This window comes from Boleophthalmus pectinirostris, unplaced genomic scaffold (assembly GCF_026225935.1).
Source record: "Boleophthalmus pectinirostris isolate CB_2022bp ecotype Guang Dong unplaced genomic scaffold, ASM2622593v1 HiC_scaffold_10, whole genome shotgun sequence".
NCBI lineage: Eukaryota > Metazoa > Chordata > Actinopteri > Gobiiformes > Gobiidae > Boleophthalmus > Boleophthalmus pectinirostris.
In genome coordinates, this window is record NW_026570971.1 from 17,664,587 (window position 1) to 17,684,860 (window position 20,274).

Sequence of the window (20,274 nt, forward strand, 5' to 3'; positions counted from 1 at the left end):
GCAAACTCCAAATGATTCTGCCACAGTTCTCTTTTCTCTGCTGGGTCAGGGCTGTCCGCAGCCATTATTGGTAATGAATGTGGAGTCCTACTTTAAAAGGTTCATGCATGTAAAGTCACCTAAAGCTGACTAATGGAATCTCACTGACACTGGATGCCAGAGGCTTTTTACTACATCCCAGAGCTGCACATTTGGACATTCACACGAGCACAGACATAATGAACTATAAATGTAAACTTGGAAATGTAACCTCCCACACAGTGGCTCACAGCTATAAATAGAACAGAACAGTGTGCAACAAAGGTCTCCATTGTGCGTGATGTACTGACCCTGATTCATTTTCTCTGTTCAATTTGGACCTGGCTTCTGCAAAAGTGTCATATAAGCACATTTATTAAAGATGCGGCGGCTACAAATGCAAATATTTAAGTGCTGGCCCACATGTTCTAAACACAGAGTTTGTTAGCGCCGCTACACTGTGTGCCCCGGGAGATGGGCCTCTTCAGAGGGGTCAGAGGTCACGGCACTGCGCGCAGAGTGGCCATTGTGCTTTGTCGTTTCACAGGTGACTCACATCACTACACTCGAGCAGGCTGGAGGCAGAGCACTCGGAGATGCTTGCAGCATTCAAAATGCATGATTTCCAGCCTAGTGCAAACAAATCGCTTTAAAAGATCAGTTTAATCTATTTGGAGCTGTTATTATGAGCCGGGAGAGTTGTTCAGATAAAGAGACTGAAGCAGGGTTAACATCAGAGTGTTGGACAACTCTTCACATACTTTACCCATGAGAGCCGTCTCCTTTTATTATATTATTTGTTTTTACAATATGCAATGCATTTGATTTACAAATGTGGAGCAGAAATTTAGTGGGTTACACACACAGCAAGCTCCTTTGAATGTTCTGATGTAATATTGTACATAGAATAAATACTGGGCTCAGAGCTTATTAGTCGTAGAAGTCATCAGTGTCAACATTGTTTGTGTTGAAAGGTTGAGGACGTAAGGCTGCTTCAATCTCAGAGTAGCTGTCATCTGATTCTCCCCAGAATGCTATTGCAGAAGAGGACAGAAAAAAGAAAAGTTGACATTATCAGAGCAGAATGTTTACCCTTCCACACTTCATATTAAGTGTAACCTTTTACATCTTCTTACATATTTTTTTTTACACAGCCAATTCTACACACTCTTTATAAGCATTTGAAAGGAGTGAAGCAAAGATTACCTTGAGTTTCATATCACAATGACAATCTTAACAATCTTGCTTTTATGCACTTGAAAAAAGTGCATCTACATCTTGTTCACTCACATGCCTTGGGTGATCTGATAGAATCTTTAAAAACTTAATACAAATGACAACTATAAAACTGGAGGTCGAGACTGCCTTAGATGTCCTCCCTTATTTTATTCATCTTAATTTGTACTCTAAAATAAGTTTGTGGAGAGCCTTCCCTTCCTATATGACCTAAATGTACTTTTCAGACATGTTTTTTTTTTTTTTATCATTTAACCGTGAGCAGGGCAAAGCTGCTAAGAGCGTGCATACATGCTTTCACTAACCTGATTTTAGCTTCAAGGTAATTTTCCATTAGCAAATACTTCAGAAGCATTATTGCATTTACAGAGAAATATAATCAAACAGTTGGTGCTTGATTGAAACTAAAAAATTTACAATCAGTCACACACAAACCTCTTTATCATAATCTGTTCGATGTAATTAACCTTGTTTTGACATCGTCTTTTGTGAGCAACTGAAGCAACTTTGTCTATACTCACCTTTTGACTGTAGAGCAGAATGAGCCTTTGAGTTTGCTCCCTCCATTCTGAAAACACAAAAAATGTTATCCTTGCAAGTTATTGCCATAGACTTTCTTTGATAAAATCATGTTAAACTAAAAATAGCTTTAATGAAAGATAGGACAAAGAAGGAATATACAAAAGAACACACAGGAAGTTTGAATGGTTTTTAGCTTTGTTTGTATTTATTTTGATTAGCTTGTGAAAAAAAAATAAAAAAATAAAAATTATATGCTGTTTATGGAACCAAAGGAAATGGACAGTTTCAGAAGGGGACTTATTTTGACTCCTGTTCCCAATTGTGTCAAAGAACTTAAACAAGTCCTTCTTTATTGTAAAATGTGTCAAAAACACAGGTTGCCAGGTTGCCAGGTTCCCATAGCTTCAGTGATATCACTATGTAAATGTGTGACCTCCAAAAAGGCTTTGATCTAGCTCAATGCATATGCAATAAGCCCCCCTGGTTCCACTATTAAAGGGCTCCTCTTTAATTTACATCCTCACAGAGCCTATTGAAAGGTGCACAATGTATACTCATCATCTCTCAGGTTAGCATACATATCTATATAGCTTATTTGTCTGGGTCTTTCAGGCTACAAGAACTGATGAGCTTCTCTCTGAAAACGGGAAAAACCTAGTACGCTTGTGAGCGCCTGCGAATGCTTAAACAGTCACAATGTATATAACACAGACTTAATCCTCCCATTCCCCATGTATGTTGAGTACAAGGACGAGACAATTCTAGCTGCATTCCAGTCAAAATGCTCAAAAATACAAAAAAATACCTCAATGGTGACCGTTTTCATAGAGCGCCTAAGCATTACATTACATTACAATTAGTCAATTTTGTTTCTTGTATTCTTCTATGAAACACTGTCCAAAGTGTTTAGGACTGTCCCATGGCCATCAGTAGATAGGTACAGAAAGACAAAATTATGCCAAAAACAGATTTTTAAAAATTAAATAGCTTATTCATTTACACGTCCTCCTAAAAGCAAAAGTACAATGTAATGTTGGTTTTATTTTACTTGATACTGATGCTACAATGTGGATGGCAATAGCATGTGCTTTGGCAGGATATTAACTCCTGAAGGTTATTCTTGATGTATAAATGATGTGCACTTCAATATACACTTGACTTGGTTACTCATTTTTCATGTGGTGAACTTTATGCAAAGAGACTCAAAAATGCATATTAAGAAGTGAAAATAATATGGCAGCCCATGAAAGCTCCAACACAAAAGCATAAGCCTGATATCCACACTGAGCCTCTTAAACAGTCAGTTAAAGCACAGATGCTAAAACAACTAAACCATAGGGAATAGAGGACCCATTTGCCAAAGTTAAGAATCGAAAAGCATACATAGCCTGAAGCCACAGAAATGTGTCATATTCCATACAATTACTTCCTCTCTTTTGCCACAATAATAGCTGTTACAGACAGTAAATTGGGCTTTTTCTTTTCTCCAACTTCCCCCAGGATGGGAATGGTCTATCAGCTGTGCCACTTCAGCAAGGGACAGGATTGATTTCAAGACGAAGCCATTACCATAGGGAGCCCAGTCTGTATGTGACCCTGCCAATCTAATATTCCGTTTCCATAAACATTTATGCCAGTTCATCTTCAGCTGAGTTTCCCTTAATTGAGGCAATGATCTGAATATATAAGACTGGGCTGGACTGCATTTTATAAACTCGGGGAGGGAGAGGTAAATGTGTAAAATGATGCAAATTACAGCTATTGTAATTCCAATGTTCTTTCCACAATGCCTCGCTCATTCTCTGTTTCCACCACACATTTGTTTCATATTGTTGTTTATGACACGTTTTAACATCTATTCCTGTCTGATATACATCACTGAGTCCATGTGACCTGTACATTTGTATACAGACTACTTAGTTTGGCACTATAATTTTCTATAATAGCTTAGTTTATGACAAAATAGGGATGCCCTCTATAGCCATTCAGACAAATAAACTGAAACCTATTTCAGTATTTGAATAATTAAGGGATATTAGTTCAAACAATGCCACTGAACACATAGTTCTACACATGCATTACCAAATAGATACCCCAATACACACCATATATTCAAAACTCATAATGCAACAAATATGACAGATCTGACAAAAATATACCACTGTGTGGTGTATGAAATAATGCTTATCTAGCACTAAACAACTGCTTGGACACAATGCTGGCTGGAAAACTGCCTTTATTTACCTTGTCTTTTTTTAAGCTCCTGCCACCCACACACGGATGCTAATAGCACAATGGCACTTTTAACGCAGCAGTGGCTGTCTAAAGGTAAAGGGAGCCCCATCACCTCATCACTCCCATCTACTCCTACTCCTATCCCAGAGCCGACTATCAGAAACACTGCTCTGTCTGCGCCTCAATGGGAGCAGGATATAGCCTTCAGAGGGGTCCAACAGCACAGGGGACAAGCGCCTGATGAGTGGGCTCTTTCTAGCATGTGAGTGCTCTCTGCTGGCTGCAACTGGGTACTGCAGATGAAGATCACTAAGCATGGCCAGGCATCTGAATTGAAGTTGGGGTTATGGGAGAATGGAGCAGACATGAGGATGACTAGCGTAAAGAAAAGAAGCAGCATCTTTACAAATTGAGTCTCTGAGGCAATTCTGAAAAATAAAACACAAAAATGTACAGCACTTGAATGCATGTATTTTTCATAGTTACTAAGAAAAGCATTCAAGACGTTGCGGGACAGTGACCTCCCCTGGTCATAAAAAACTTTATTTAATGTAGTGTGTGTGTGTGTATATATATCTATATCTATATCTATATCTATCTATCTATATATAAATAAACAAAAACAAAGAATATTATTACTCAAAAAAGGCAATAGTTGAAAAAATCTTAAATGCATCTTCATTTACCTCTTCAAACTTACACTTTTCAGCCTGTGCCACACTACTTGTATTAACCTGTATAAAAATGTTTTTTATCAGTACACATAAAGATGTTCTAGTTAAAAACAAGGAAGCATTATAAAGATAACAAAACAATAAAAGTAAGAAAAAGAATGGTGCCTGAAATGTCTACAGTATATAGCACAATGCTGCTTTGCACGAGAGGAAGCAGTGGCATGCACTGGTATACAAAGGGGAACAAGTGGTCTTTACATGGAGTGCAGCTGCTTATTAAGACTCACTCCTTCGTGCAATATTCCTTTCATCCCCACTCAACCACAAAGTGATTTTACTTTGCCACTCACAAAGACAGCAAAAGATTTTTAATGGACAAATCCTTAATAAATGTTGCAGATCAGTCGCTTCCCCGCCAGTTATAATACAATAAACAGCACATTTGATAAAAGTATCTGCCTGAAAAACGCTGTGTGGGAGTGAGCAAAGACGAAGAGAGAAAAAAAAATATGAAAGACCTCAATTCTCTCAAACACCATAATAGTGAAATGAACACATATAAATGTGTTAAGAGTATCTCTTTGCATCGTGTATAGACTGCATGTATTTAATCTGTAAAGCTTATTAAGACCCCAGTCATTGCTATGCAAAGCAGCACCCAGCGCTTTTCTCTCACTTTTCAGTGGAGTGCAGTGTTTGGCCAATAGCACTGGCCCCCTGCCTCTCATTCTGCATTCATAACATGCAACATTTGCACAATGTATCTCTCAAAGGCCCTGAATAGAAGGCCTTAATACTCATGTAAACAACTGCAAACCAATTACTTAATGAATCAGGCCCGCACATAATGAGGAGCCTCACAAAGGGCTATAAATGCATTTTTGCACCAAAGCCTCTGCTTTAAACTACAATCCCTCTGCTGTAGTCCAGGCTTAACTGACAAATCATAATTATTGTCTAAGACAACAGAGAGGAAGCAATTTTTGTATTTAGAGTCCAGCTATTTGCTTCTTTTGAAGTCACTCATCATCTCACTGACAAAATAAAGCAAATAATTAACAAGTAGGATGAGGAGGGGGTAGTACATACACAAGATGGGAATAAAAAGGTGCACAGCGATGGAGAAAGGGCAGGAATGAAATAGTACCCAAAAGAATACCAGATGAGTTAGGTGAGAAAATATAAGAATGGAAACACTAGAATGGAGTGTCTATATGTGTGTCCAAGACAGTCAGAACATGTATGTCATGGTTAGTACTAACCTGAGGAGACGGGGGCAAAGATTAACTACCAATTTGTTCACTATATTTTATACATGGTATTACAAGAATTTCAGTACAGCATGTAGCATCTTTTGGTTTTGTTTATTTATTTATCTTTTTTTCTGCTCTGAAATTTGTATTTAATCACACATATTGTGGCCCTTCCATGCACATTAATCACATTCTGAGTGGGTCTAGGTCTAAAATTGGCTCATGTTTATTAAAGAGGGTGGTCACTAGGGCTGGCAGTGGTAGACATCGGCAGCAATGAGGACCACAATAGAGCCAGCCCATTAGGCCCTTCCCAGGGCTAATAGGCAGACTGGGAGTGCCGGATTGCCAGGCCAGGGAGATACAGACTTCAGCCCTTGTGTCAGCATGGTGCCCAGTAATCACATGAAATCAGAGAAGATTATTCCTCATAACGTTTACCCAGCCATTACTACAGCCAAAATGGGTTCGCAGTGAAGAGGTGCTCTGAGGACCCGGCATGCAATTGCAGATTTGATGAAGTCGTGTGGATATTCAAATGTATCCGTGATGGTGTTAGCCTCCACCAAGCTATTTATCATTAGATATTCTTTTCCACCCCACTTAGGTCTCTGATTTCAGCTGTCTAAGCGTGTTTCAAGGATATAAACTAAAAGGACATTTCTCATTGTCAACACTTGAGTCCTCTTCTACCAAAACTGTCATTCCTCATTCTGTTCTTGACCTGATCGGTTTGTATTTTACCAACAAGTCTGAAGATAGTTATGATGTAAAATTACAAATTGTTTTTGTTTGTTTTTCAGAAACCAGTTAAATTAAGCAAACAGTAAGTATGAGGGGCTTAGGGGCCTTTTGTCTTTGTGAGCAAGTTAATGGGTGGCACACCCTTGATCTTATGGAAATGAACAGGGAATTATCAGAGCCGCCATGCAAATGGACACGAGGCACTTTGGTGTCTGGTGGCCCATTTCCTGTGGCCCGTAGAATAATAAACAGTGTTTTTACCCGGGGTAAGGGTCTTGATGTAAGGAGCGTTTGGCCCACCCCGAGTCCTCTTGATGGTCACTTATTCCTTTAAAAAAGAAAACATAATCAGAACAACTCCAAAAACCTACTAGGTGACAGTTTCAAAACACGGTGACACCAAATAACATACTTCTACTTAAGGTAACATTTTTTGTGATAACAAAATATATGTCATGTTTATACATAAAACTGTGCACACATCATCTGTCACCCTCAACTGCTATTGGCCAATTCTCTTACCGGAGAGGTCGCATTCTTCACCATCCTCTTCTTTAGAACTCAGACTTCTTTTCTGCATGGCTGATTGTTTGAGCAACTGATATGCTTTTGACTCTGTAGAAAAAACAAAACAGTTTCTGATCTGTTTCTACTGTTCTGTTTGTCTGTATAAGAAGACCTAGCAGCATTGTTTGACATGTTTTAATCAAACAGTTATAGCTGGTCCTTCTTAGCTAGTTTATATATAATAAAAAAAGAGAATCAAATTAATCACATAAAATGGTTAGGGGAATTGCCTACTTATTGTGTGAATGACAAAAATATTTTTTTTGTATAATTCTGGCTATAAAAAAAATCCACACAGTACTTTTTTACACAGTTGGAATTGGTCTAACCATAATCCAAAGCCACATGAGGTGGACATTGTATGCACTGGCAATTACTTACAGCCCCAAGGTCATGCTATGTGATTACCACATTACTAGAACAGTAAACCCCTTTCCTGGTAAAATCTTTAGTCATGTTTTTGTAATATTTCTTTTGATTAAGTGGAGATAATAGAAACTGGACTCATTTTGCTGGCTGTGCACCTTGGGGATGGACACATGAAAAACCCAGTAGGAAATCTGATGGGCAAGAATATAGAATCGCTTTACATTTCAGAGGTGCAGCTGAGGGATGGGCACACCAACTGCTGCCAGGATGCTTTTACATCTAGTATTTTCAAGTCCAGCAATGTCGCTCATTGTTTAGGCGATAATGAGAGGCAATGACACATCTCCTGTGCTTCCCACCCGGGTGTCCTTACAATTAAAGTAGCTACATTATGTGGAGCCAATGAATTTGACCAGAATGCCACAGACCAAGCTGAAAACATGGATAGTGTTTTCTCAGAGATAATTAGAGAGAACTAGCACAGCTCTTCAGGTGGGACTTTGACCCTGGATTCACCTTGATCATCCTGGCTCAACCATTGCGTAAAAGAGCCCATTATTCACTGCAGTGGGAAGAAACAAGCCACAACATAAGAACAGTTTGAATGCTGAGGCATAGGCAATGCCTTTTTACCTCTAATAGGAACACTTTCCACAGGGCTTTCGTCCTGGCCGTCCTCTTCACTACTTTGTAGTTCTGTAAGAAAAGGGAAGCACATAGTGAGGAGACGAGGCAGGGAAGAAAGGAGCACAGGGATACAAATAGGAAAGGGGGTTTACGGCACAGAATATGAAGTTGTTAAAAAGACTCACACAAACTAAATGATAAAATAGATTTTAACATAAGACATTATTGCTAATTGCAGAGGATTGCAGCAATAGTCCTAACACTTTCCACTGCTGGTCATAGTTTGGAAAGAACTCATCTAAAAGGAAACCTATGAAAATATATTATTTTTCTCCTCTAACACTGAACAGTGTCAACCATACCAATAACTGTGATCTGCAAATTATATATATTTCTATTAATCATTAATTATTATCTTAATTGCCCAGCCCTAATACAGAATGTCCAATAAATGCACAAATAAAATAATAATAAAGACAATGTGCTCCACCTGTGCTGTGTTGTTTCTGTGGTGACCTCATGACTCTGGAGTGAGGCTGAGGAGTTGGGCCAAAAGAAGAAACATCACTGCGGTCCTCTGCTGAGGGGCACTCCTCACTGGACCGGGACAGAAGTGTCCTCAGCAGCACTTTGGCCTACGAGCAGCACAAATTAAAACCACTCTTAATTGTTCCAATGTGAAGGAAGTGTTAAATTAAATCCTCAATGATTAGGCAAGTCATTTATATTGGCCATGGCTGCTCACACAAGGCTGCAGCTACGGTGCATACTCAAACAACCAAGAGAAAATAACTTGAAATACTCTCACTCATTTGACTAAAAAGAAATTCAGCCACTTTCACTGCTGCACTCAATCACACTTTTTCTCCCCTCTCTTCTCATCCATGAGATTAGAAAAGCACCTAAATAATGCAATCACCCCAGTGTTAATGTGTAGCAGGTTCAGGATATCTCTCCTTCTAGTGGAGAGGAGCAGTCAAACTCCTCTCTTCCTCCCTCTCCAGCTCAGTTTTATCTCCAGGGAGATGAGGATACACAATTAAGAAAAGCTGTTCAGCAGATGAGTAGCAGGAAGATGCCACACAGCGATTTCTGCCTCCCCTGAAATCCAGCCATTGTCATCTACGCTATCATCTCTTTTGTCATCAAAGAGTGCCTCTCATCCTTAGATGGCCCTGTGCAACTTTTAATGAGCGCTAATATGGAGAGGAGGATCAGGAGGATTTGACAATGACAAACTTTAGGCATGGTGTCTTTATTTTTATCAGTCCGACAAAGTCAGTACGGTTACATTTGAGCAATAGGAAAAGGGGACAAAAACTCAAAAAAGGAAAAAAAAAACTTAAACTTGATCTTGGTTCAGATACACAACTTAGTTCTTTTTTTTTTTTTTTTACTTATAGTCAGATATATTGTCGGCCAAAGGCCCTCGCAGCTCACTGCATTTTAAATATCAATGAATGCAACTGTGAGCACTTGAATATTCAAAGGGTCTCTTTGAGCCTGTGCATACGAGTTGCATGCTCCCATTTGTTAGAGTAGCTAGGCAGTGTGGCAAGACGTGAATGGAAATTTGTGTTTGCTCTTGCGCATGGAGAGTCAGCTGTTGTATGAGAGGACAGAGGAGACAGCCAGAAGGAAATATACAGAGTGAGAGAAAGATATCACTCATGCTTTTCCTCTTGTGCACAATGATGAAGCTAGCAACACGTCCCTTTTGCTTTTGTTAGTTCATATATTCAAGAGGCTCTACAGTCACCCTCATTGGCTCTCGTATTGTGTCACACTAAAACCACATCTCCCAAGGCACAAGAGACCTATCAAAACGAGTGTGTAAAAATGCCACTGAAATGTTACGCACCCTACAAGCAAAAAAAAATAAATAAAAAAAATTGGCAAAATTGGCAACTGCCTTTGATTTCACTTTTTAATTGGCTGCAGTACAGTTGAAGGAGGCTGATCATTCTACTAAATGTGGCTGCATTATTTGTGTGCACCTACAAAAACATTTGGTTTGCTCAGTGTTTTGTCTGGCCATGTGTAGTGACAAAAAGTGTTCCTCCTACGCTACCTGGTGGCCGTATGTGGCATGGCGCTCCAGCAGCAGTGGTGTGAACAGCTGGACCAAGTGCTCAGTACTGAGGACATGATGCTCCTTGAGCAGAAGGGCGTGCTTGAACCAGCGATCCCACAGCTGAGCGGCATCAGGCAGGAGACAGTCACTATGTGTGCCAAGGTGCAGAAAACAGGGACAAAAAATAAAATACAATTTAAATTAAATAAAAGCTAAATAAAAATGTAAATGAATATTTCATTTTTCATTAAATTTTTATTTGTTTGAGCAACATGTCTGTATACATTACATACTATACATTACAAACACAAGGATATGTACATGTACATACGTTGGGACCATTTCTGGTGCTCAAAAGGAGTAGGTTGAAGTTTAAAAAACTTATTGTGTCCTACTCCAAATATTGAAACATTGTTACTAAATAAAGAGTAATTGATAAGCATGTACAGAATCTCTCAAGAATTCTTAATCACACAATATAAACTGTGATAGAAGGGCTGTTTGTTAATGTTTTTAACACTGAAGAATTTATAAATTCCAGTTAATACCAACTAGACACTGTCAACAATTTGAGATGTCGAAAGAAGGTCATAGACACAGTATGCATCTCAGAGGGAGAGGGACACCACTAGATGTGTGTCAGTGGACTGAGTATAGCGCAGAAAAGGTCTCAGTGAAATCAATAGAGTAGTGAAGCAGAGCATGGATTTGGCTTAGAGTATAACTAGTCATTATCCAAAGGACTGGAAGTCACAGATAGGGCATTTTAATTTACTCATGACATTCACCCGTGCCGTTTTACCTCAGGAGGTGACACCAAAGATGACCTTTACATTTGTGGACAAGGGAGACTGAATCAAATGGTCATGTGCAATATCTCAACAGCATTTCTATGTGCATGCCCTCTCCAATGCCGTGTGTTCAAAAGAAGGAAAAAATGTGCAGACAGCCATCCACTCTTTTCTTTCAATAGTGGAGCTCACCTCAGTGTAAGTTCATGTTTCTCTATTAAAGGGAAGAAAAGCCTATTGAACCCTGTAGCTTTTAGAGCACTGATATGCGTGTTGTACAATAAATATTTCACAAAGCATCTTTGTTTGCACATATAGACTGCAGTACATCATAATACAAGCCTTAAGGGTTTTCAGCCTTTTCAACACTGGGCAACAATGGTTATAGCAACACACAAATCATACTAATTGTCATTATAACTGAAAATAAGACAAAATTATTTACAGATAATTTTCTTCACTGAAAAGTGAAAGCTTACCTTATTTCCTTTGGCTTTGTGGAGAATTGGTGGGCACTCACTAGATCCAGTGGAAGCAGGCAACCCTTCTCTGTACTCCACGACAACCTTTGCAGCTCATGAAGGACGACTGCTCCACACACTTTAGGGTCCACGCCATTCAGGTCCTCTCCGCTGTTACAAAAGCTGGCCGATATATACAGAGCAGTCAGACACTGTGTCACAAAGCTATGAATCCAGTCAGCTTGTCAGCACTATATGCACAATGTCCAACAGCTGCTGGCACTTCACACACGCTAACCACACTTAAGGGTTATCATGCTACAAACATGCACATGGATGGGTGTAGAAATACAGTACACTGAAACAGCACGGTCAACAAATACAAAAGGTGTTTACCTAATGATTCGGTTGAGTTCCTGCGTGTTAGTGGTAGAATTACTATATACTCCGCTTAGCTCAGCATGAATCTGTCCTTCGATAGTGTCTAGCAGCTTGAAGAGACCTTTCTGAGACAGGCTGAAAAACATTACATGTAAATGTGATGAAAAGAAGTACAAATGCAGAAGGTCACATTATTAATGTTCTATTTGTTAACCAAGCAGCCTTTTCATCAAAGAGAAAGTGAGATATATCTCATATCTGTGTTTTTATACAAGCCTTTGAGGAAGTGCTGTGCGATCAGTCTTCCACATTAAGAACATGACAACATCTCCAAATGTCGGATGTTAAGGTGATTGTGTCTGCCACAGATCCTGAGTAAATTCAAATAGGTGCATGTAGAACTGTTAAGGTAGACCTGATCAGCTTTGTATTCATATACACAGCAATAATAAACTTTATAGCACCATTTAGATCTTAGATCTTTCAAAGTGAGAGGCAGCACCTTGGGGTGTTTTGCTATGAGCTTCATAGGTAAATCTGATCCTAACAGGAGACAGGTGCTTAATACATTTGTAAATAGAAAGCCTATTGCCATCTAAATCATTAAGCTGTTGGCGGCCCATAATGAATTCTCCCAGAATACCAAGCAAAAGATCATAAGCCTCTTGTATTGCAGAGGCCAAAGGAGAATTTATGACGATCTTAACAGGCTCCTGGGTTAGAGGTCAGCAAACAATTGCCCCTGTTTTTTGTAGGTTGTTTCCTGGAAACCTCCTGATTAAGGTGGCAGCTTGAATCATATCCATGACATTCTGTAGTGTGCAGTCTGTCTGTGCTAAGTCCTCTTGAGCCTGGCTGAAGTAGTACAGGCAAAAGATTGGGCTCTTTTTTCTTTATCGTCACCATGGGCCTTGAAATAGTCATCTTTCTCTTACCACTTTATTTGTCAATGCTCTTCAAAAAGAGACCTTAAAGGGAGAAAGTGAATTAGTTGGGTTTTTTCCGCAAACCTTTCATTGTATTGTTGCCGGCTTTCATGTCAAGGTCTGTAACCTCACTTTAGATGCGGCTGTTGTCCATGCGCTGACATCATCAGGAGCACATTGTTAGCTTGGAGGAAGAGGTCAGCCTCTCTGCTGAGATATTGCTCAACAGTGTGCAGTGGTGACCTCAAGGTGATTTAGCACATGGAATGGCCTCACTGTTGAGTGATTGGTGTCAAAGGAATCTCATCGACACAGGCGGCCAATGTAACACACAAAAGGGGTAGGAAAATATACCACAAGTAATAACAGGGATAGCGCTGACATTCTCTAAATTATGTCTCACTAATGGTTATTTTTTATAGAGTGAAACGTAAAATTTAAGTACTAATACAATGCTGTTGTTCGCTAAGAAAGTTTTCTCCATACTACCACCGGCTAACTAGAGATTTTTCTTTTCAGTGTGACATATTAACATATAACCAACACAAAAATATTGTGTTACAAAAAGTTATTAGTTTTTCCAAGTATTAATAAGTACCTGCTAACAAGGAACTAGTGGGAAAAGAAGAGGCTTGGATTTCATGTGTCTCCAACCCATCCAAAATGATGCTTCAACTCAGAGGCCATCGTCACGCTAAGGATTTGTGGTTGTGAGAGCTGTCCATATGCCCACCCTCTGTAACACTCTAAGGGGCCACAAATTTCCTCCTCCACTGGAGACTTCCTGTGGTCTCTCAGGCAGAAAATTGCTCTGTTACAGTATTATCTTGGATTATGGCTATACTGGTATATGTTATATATTAGTGACAGGTTTTGGGCTCTGTGTACATGATGCATGACTGCTACTGCTGCAGTTCCCGAGCCTAGTGGCATGGACTGTGACTGCCACAATCCCATCAGTCAATTTCAAATGTGGCATGGTGTGATAGAGGAAAACATTCTTTTCACAGTTTCTTATTTACAAAATCTAAACAGATGGCACTGACAGGTGATGCTTTTTGCTTTACAATATGCAGAAATAAAGTATTAAATAGACATTCAGTACCTCTCCATAGCCACTCCTTCAGTTGGAAAGCTAATTCTTTCAGAGTGCAATGAAGACTTTGGACTGAGCTGGCAGTGATTATCATTGTCTCCAGTGAGGTCTTGTTTGTCAGTCGCCTCACTCTCTGCAAGGTCTTCATCCAGTTCAGACTGTGTCAGCGAAAGGGACAAAGCACTAGATTTGCTTATTGACAAGTTCACCTCTGAGGACAGCGAACTCTCAGAATTTCCTAAGTAAACAGAAAAACACATACAAAAATGAAAACAATAAGAATGCACAATAATGACATTTCTTAGCATTTGACAATACAAAACTACACAGAAACCAAGGAAAACCTGACTAGTAGTACTTTTTGGAATTTTTAAAACCTCTTTCTGCATCTTCCATTCCTGGTGACTGAGAGGTGTGTTCTTTCTCTCCAGTGTTTTTTTCGGCTCCCATGGGACCACTGCTGCAGGAAGACAGCCTCTCATCAACTGCTGTCAAGGTCACTAGAGGTGAAGGTTTGTGTTCATTATGTTCAGAAGGCACGTTTTGGACACTGACTGTCAATGCACAAACAGTTGGGAGCGCAGCTGTCATTCTTTCATGTTTGTCACTCAAATTATTGCCATCAGGGGGATCATTTGAGCTTGAAATGTCATCTGATAAATAAGCCTGACTGTTGACGGTATCCTCTCTGCCAGGTCTGGAGTCCTTTAAAAGGCCACTCTCAGGTTTGTGGAAATTCAGGCTTCTCTTAGGAGAAGACAGCAGTATATGGTCTGAGCTTGCACTTGACAAACTGTCATGTGTCTGCTGGCCCACAGCACTTAGCACGGCTGGTTTGTTAACTGGATCCGTAAAGGCCAGACAATCCATGACTTTTACCTGCAATTAAAAAGATGAATAGTTCTATTTTCATAAAATCTCATGCAGTGTGCCTGTGTATACTATCCACTTATAATTATCCAAATGTCACAGTGTAGTTAGTAAGGCCAAGGTTGGAATTTATTTTAAAAGGCATTTTAGAATAATGTCTTAAGATCAATGCAAAAACTTTTAATGTTTTCATTCATGTTTGCAGTGTCACCAAGAGGAGGAGAGAGTCAAGTAAAAAAGCCTCCCACAAAATATAATAACAAAAAGCATGGCTTCTGTTTCTTTTCTGATAAGCGTCTTAAATACCAAACAGTTACCAGCTTAATAACATTCACTGTAACCATGTAGCCTGCCTAGCAGATCCACAAAGTAGGTAAAAAAGGGGAAAAGTTAATTTCTTGGCTGAGTGATTCCATCGGTAGCTGCGGGGCAAAGTAGAAAGTGTTTCAGTAAAGTAGCAATTGATTCTTCTATCAATCTGTGGCACGCGTGTGCTCTTCCAAGGAATGTATTAAATATGAAAATCATATCCCGTTATCATCTGTCTCCAGCTTTCAGCCCGGTAAGCTTCCCTTAATGAATGCTGCAGCCTGAGGGACATGCACACTGCCAGCCAATGGCTTGTATGCATAATGGAGTGACGGTACCATTTTGCTCATTACAATATTGACGCTGAGGGGTGGGTATAGGAAGGGGGGTGCACACAGTTACAAGTGACTGCTCTAGACAGCATGCTCCAAGTTATTATGAGCTGTCTTAGACATTTCATCTAAAAGAGCTTTAACTGTGTTAAGTGAAGGGAAAAGCAACTATGGGTTTGAACTGCATCGCTTGTACAGATGCACCAGTTAGGATTAGACACGGGTGTTAGTAGTATACATCATTTTAATCCAAATATTACAAAAGATTTGCTAGGAATAATGTATATATGACAAATTATTACATAAATATAAAAAGTACAAAAGGGGCCTGACAATTAATAGAAATAGATGCATTTTAACATTTAATTACCTTTGTTGATTCAGCTTCTTGATTTGATCTTTTTCTTGTGTCCATAAATTTGGAAATTGTAGTCCTAACATCAGCCTGTACATGAACAAATACATAATTAAAATGAGATAATACAATGTGTAAAACAATTTACTCATGTATGCTTCATAATTGTAACTATTATAATAATCACTATAAAAAAAAAAAACACTGACACGTATAATAATAGGTTATCTTATGGCTAGACAATTTAATTTATTTGTTTTATTTAAATAATTGAGATTTTGAAAAATTGCTAAATTGTGAAAAAGAGAATTATTATGAAACTACTCCAGACTTTCTTACTTGCAAGGCAGGGTTATTGTGTAATTACTATTAGATACTATACAAATGTAACTGAATGCAGTTTATAATTTCTTAAATAAGAGCAAATGATAAGAATAAAAGTGCAAAGATCTTCCCATGTTTGAAAGACTAGCTGTCCCGGCTCTGACTTTCATTGATTTTAATCAAAAATGAAATGAAAAATCGTAATCGTCCAGTGTTGCCAAAAAAATAATATAAAATAAATAAACTGAGATTTTATTTTTTGGTTATATCACCCAGTCCTAGGTTATCACGTCTTAAAGTAACATCTACCCCTTTACCTGTAAATGAGCAACCATTCAGTGTACAAATAATAAATACATTTATCATGAATAACAAGACAAATGGCAAGCTATGTTAAAAAAAAAAGTCCACACAGAGGCGTCTTTTAACATAATAATAATAAAAGCAAATAAAGTAACTGCTTGAGGGAAGAGGATGCACTCCAGTGTATGGGCAGTTAGTCATAATGAAAATATTGTGTTAATTTGATATTACGTTGTAAAGCACAGCCATTTATAGTGGTAATCGGACGAGTTCATTGTCTATATTTCACTGAACTGCACAGTCTATAGTCACAAAAGCAATGTCTTTTGTTGCTCTACCAATTCAATTAGAATTTGAAAAATACTTGAGCATCAAAACATGTAGTGTTTTTATACCAGTAGAAAGTATTGCTGCAAGTGCATTTTATTAACACCAATCGTAGCATATGGTCACCTTTAGTTTCAGCAGAGAGCCATGGTTTGGTTGGTACTTCTTCATGCTAATTTCTATTCTCTCCACCTCTCTCAGAAGATCAAGATTTCTCATTTTTGCTTGCTCCTCTCTGGTTGAAATTTCCTTCAGATATGTGCGCAGTTTGGAAAACTTTATCTGTGAACTGAAAGCAATTAAGAGCTAGTAATGTTACCAATCAGGTGTATTATCTTCTGAGAAAGGGTAAACAAATAAGCTACATGAAAGAGTCCAATAGATGAAGACAAAATGTAGGCTACACTTAACGCCATTAATTTGCAACTTACATTCTTTTATCAGATCTGCAATAGGCAAAGAGCTGTCTCTCCAATTCAAGTCTCCTCTTCTCACTATAAATCCAGACACAACATCAAAGAATTTATGTTGACTTCGTATTAAACTAATAGAGATTTCAAGATGCTAAATATTAAATGTAGCGTTCAAAAGTGTTCTTCTGACACTATAGTGTGATAAAAGCATTTACCAGTGATCCAGCAGCAGCTTTTCAGGTTGTTCCACATGTATTTTTAATTACTTTTTCACATGTTTTGCAAATGTATCTCCATGGATGTTTTTTAAGTCTGGCCAGACATTTGCAGCTACACAACCAACTGTCTTTGTTTTGTTTTCTGTTTAGGTAAGTTTGCTCTCTCAACATACAAGCATTCACCTGAAAACAATATAATCAATTACAGGTGGTATTGCTGCTCAGAAATACCTAGAAAAACAGGCATTCTGAATGTGAGCAGGGTTGCTTCTCCACAGATCTGAGCTGTAACTTGGCCTGGTTTAGTCTCCACAATTGTGGTCTCTACAGCGCACCTTTAACTTCAAGGGCCAGTTTCTGAAAATACATATTTCCTCTCATGGGTACATAAAGTATCACCCAACACTTCTCTCTCTTGTAGGCTACAGAATGGTTTGCTAATGTTTTAACTCCCAAAACTAGGCGAAATGAAACAATTTTCAGTAAGATCTAGTTTATTCAAATAGTAGCTCCTGTTAGGATTTTTAAAATTCCCTATCAATTTTTTGTAACAAATAAAGTTAATGTTATGTCAACAAACTGAACAAAGAAGGTTAAGTCTGGCTATATCCATTTTTCAAAATGTTCGTTTTATACAAATAAAATAAAGTTTCTTATATTTATGTAAGTAACTGATAACTACGTAAGTAACTAATGCTACATAAGACGTTTCAAATTGATATCTATTTAACATATTTTCATTTTTTCCTGTTAGCATCCCAGCTAACGTTAGCAAAAACAGACCCGTAGCGTACGTGCACTAACCTGTCGTGTTAGTACGAAACTGTGATGCTTACCTTTTATACATGCTTTGCTGAATTGTCGTTATTTTTTCATAATATTGGTCCCCATTGTAATTCATTGTGCTAACTTGATTCCACAACCTTAGCTAGCTCGTTAAGTCGGGATGGAGCTGGGAAGAGAAAGGAGGATGTTTACATCGGTCACCATGAGCACCACTTCCCACAAATCTTTGCTCCCAAAACACAGCAGTCACGTGAGCAGCATGCAGGCGCGTGGTTTTAGGCTGTTCGGGCGGAGCTTCTACAATAACATTAGTTTTAAGCATGTTCTCTGTGGTTTTAAGACACCATATCGATGAAATTAAGAAGTTGATTTGTGAACTTTACATTACCTGTTAATATTTAAAGCCAAAATATCATGAAGGTGAGGCGCACAGTGTAGTTTTGCCTGAATAAACTGACGAAATTATGAGGACTAGAACGCAAGATGTCATATACAGTATATTCTCTTTATTTTACTGTTGATTATACTTTTTAATCAATTTTTAAAAATCTTTGTATGTATTCAAATACACACAAGAAAATATTTTCCTTATGTCTGTCTCATTTTCTATTGTTGTTCTTTTCTAAGACCTATATTTAACATCTCTTTATGAAGCTTTTTTCTGTGAAATAATTTCTCTTGTTTGCCCCCTGCATCATGTATAATTGATATCGTTACCAATGTTTTTGTTGAGCTGGAAGGTGTCCCTTTGGAGCACAGGAAGTAAATTGGATATTCACTGCTGCTGTTCCAACTGCGCTTCACCATTACGTGAGTTCATTTTATATCAGACGTTACTTTTTTATGAATACACTATTACAGATGTTTATTTTGTAGTACCTTCCTAAATTCAATCTGTATTTTGTAATAGGGCCAGGTACATGGCAGCTTCACAGCAACATCCAAGGCACAAAGACTTGCTGCAAGTAAGACAATAGATATTGACATTTTTATACATTTTTAGATAGATGCATGTATGCTTTTGCCCATATAATAGTGATTAATCAAATGCATCACATCAAGATTAAGCAAGTTGTAGCAATAAATAAAAGACTATTGTATTTTTTACACTACTTATTGTAACTGTATACTTTTGTGCTCTACTTTCACTGTCTTTCCCCTTTACGTTGTCGCTCTGAAGACATCTAATGTGTATGGCTATTTGTATGCCCTAAAAGAGGTCAGAATTTGCATGAGAATTAACAGCTAGTAAATTAAATTGGTATTCAGAGCACATCACCATTGAATGATTCAGACCTTTGTTCCCTTTGGCTGGCAGAGCCCCTGTTCTGCCCCCAGCAAGTCACAAACATCTGTGCAGTTAATAATTTGATAAACAGCTTACACAAATGCTAAATTATCTCCATTCCCCACAGCACACCCCCTTGTTTAAGACTTGGAACAGTTGGCTCACCTCTCTGTGGCGTTAGCTTTATCTTCCTTTTGTAGCTGTTCTTCCTCTGTGCTGGTTTTCATCACTTAGATACTGAAGCAGTGTTTAGGGTTAATACAAATCTCTCTTTCTCGTCCATGGGAAAATATCAAATTGAAGTTGCCAAATACAGCGAGTCAGACTAAATTTTATAACTTAACAAAGACAATTATTCGAAAGTCACTTATCATTTCAGTGCCATTTTTGTGCCTCTAGTACCTATTGTTTCCCAGTATTTGTTTATTTATGTCTCACTGGGTGCAAAAACTCAATTTTTTTTAAGTTCATCTTTTCGTTTTTGTTTATACAAAGAAAAGACGTTATAATTTTGACAATGACATTTTCGGCTATACTTTAAAACATATTGTTCTTCAAGGATTTTGAGCACAAGGACAACAGTTGGGTTAAGTGCTATTTAGTTGAAAATCCCCAACCAATACCATTTAATAATATCATAAAAACATGGCTAACATACAGTATTTTCCCATCTGCCTCTCTCTCACTGATAAAAATGAGAAGTACCATGCTGTAGCACTTGTCGGATATTTGAATAAACATCAGTGCAGTCTCGAGTGCCGTCTGAGAACACAAA

The 20,274-nt window shown here is 38.3% G+C and overlaps 1 protein-coding gene across 2 annotated transcripts; it reads right to left on the minus strand.

Moving 5' to 3' along the window:
- Positions 1–626: 626 nt before the first annotated feature.
- On the minus strand, positions 627–19,011 carry kiz (kizuna centrosomal protein). Of its 2 annotated transcripts, XM_055161685.1 has the most exons (16): positions 18,929–19,011; positions 18,262–18,377; positions 17,226–17,288; positions 16,921–17,083; positions 15,856–15,930; positions 14,352–14,853; positions 13,984–14,212; positions 11,968–12,087; positions 11,590–11,754; positions 10,317–10,467; positions 8,736–8,880; positions 8,252–8,314; positions 7,205–7,297; positions 6,944–7,010; positions 1,776–1,822; positions 627–1,052 (listed from the first exon to the last, which is right to left on the minus strand). In XM_055161685.1, exons 2-16 carry the CDS (start codon positions 18,324–18,326, stop codon positions 949–951), a joined length of 2,052 nt encoding a protein of 683 aa, XP_055017660.1. In that variant the 5' UTR covers positions 18,327–18,377; positions 18,929–19,011; the 3' UTR covers positions 627–948. The 2 variants fall into 2 exon arrangements, with proteins under 2 accessions (XP_055017660.1, XP_055017658.1); XM_055161683.1 differs by lacking the exon at positions 18,929–19,011 and having other exon boundaries at positions 18,262–18,408.
- Between the last annotated feature and the right edge of the window lie 1,263 nt (positions 19,012–20,274).

What these genes read in the sequence shown, in the direction of transcription:
- kiz (XM_055161685.1), bottom strand. Translation starts at nt 18,326, where the DNA reads ATGAATTACAATGGGGACCAATATTATGAAAAAATAACGACAATTCAG. An exon ending in TGCAGATCTGATAAAAGAAT is followed by an intron (nt 17,084 to 17,225) that starts GTAAGTTGCAAA and finishes AATTGCTTTCAG; the next exon opens with TTCACAGATAAAGTTTTCCA. An exon ending in GCTCTCTGCTGAAACTAAAG is followed by an intron (nt 15,931 to 16,920) that starts GTGACCATATGC and finishes GTTCATGTACAG; the next exon opens with GCTGATGTTAGGACTACAAT.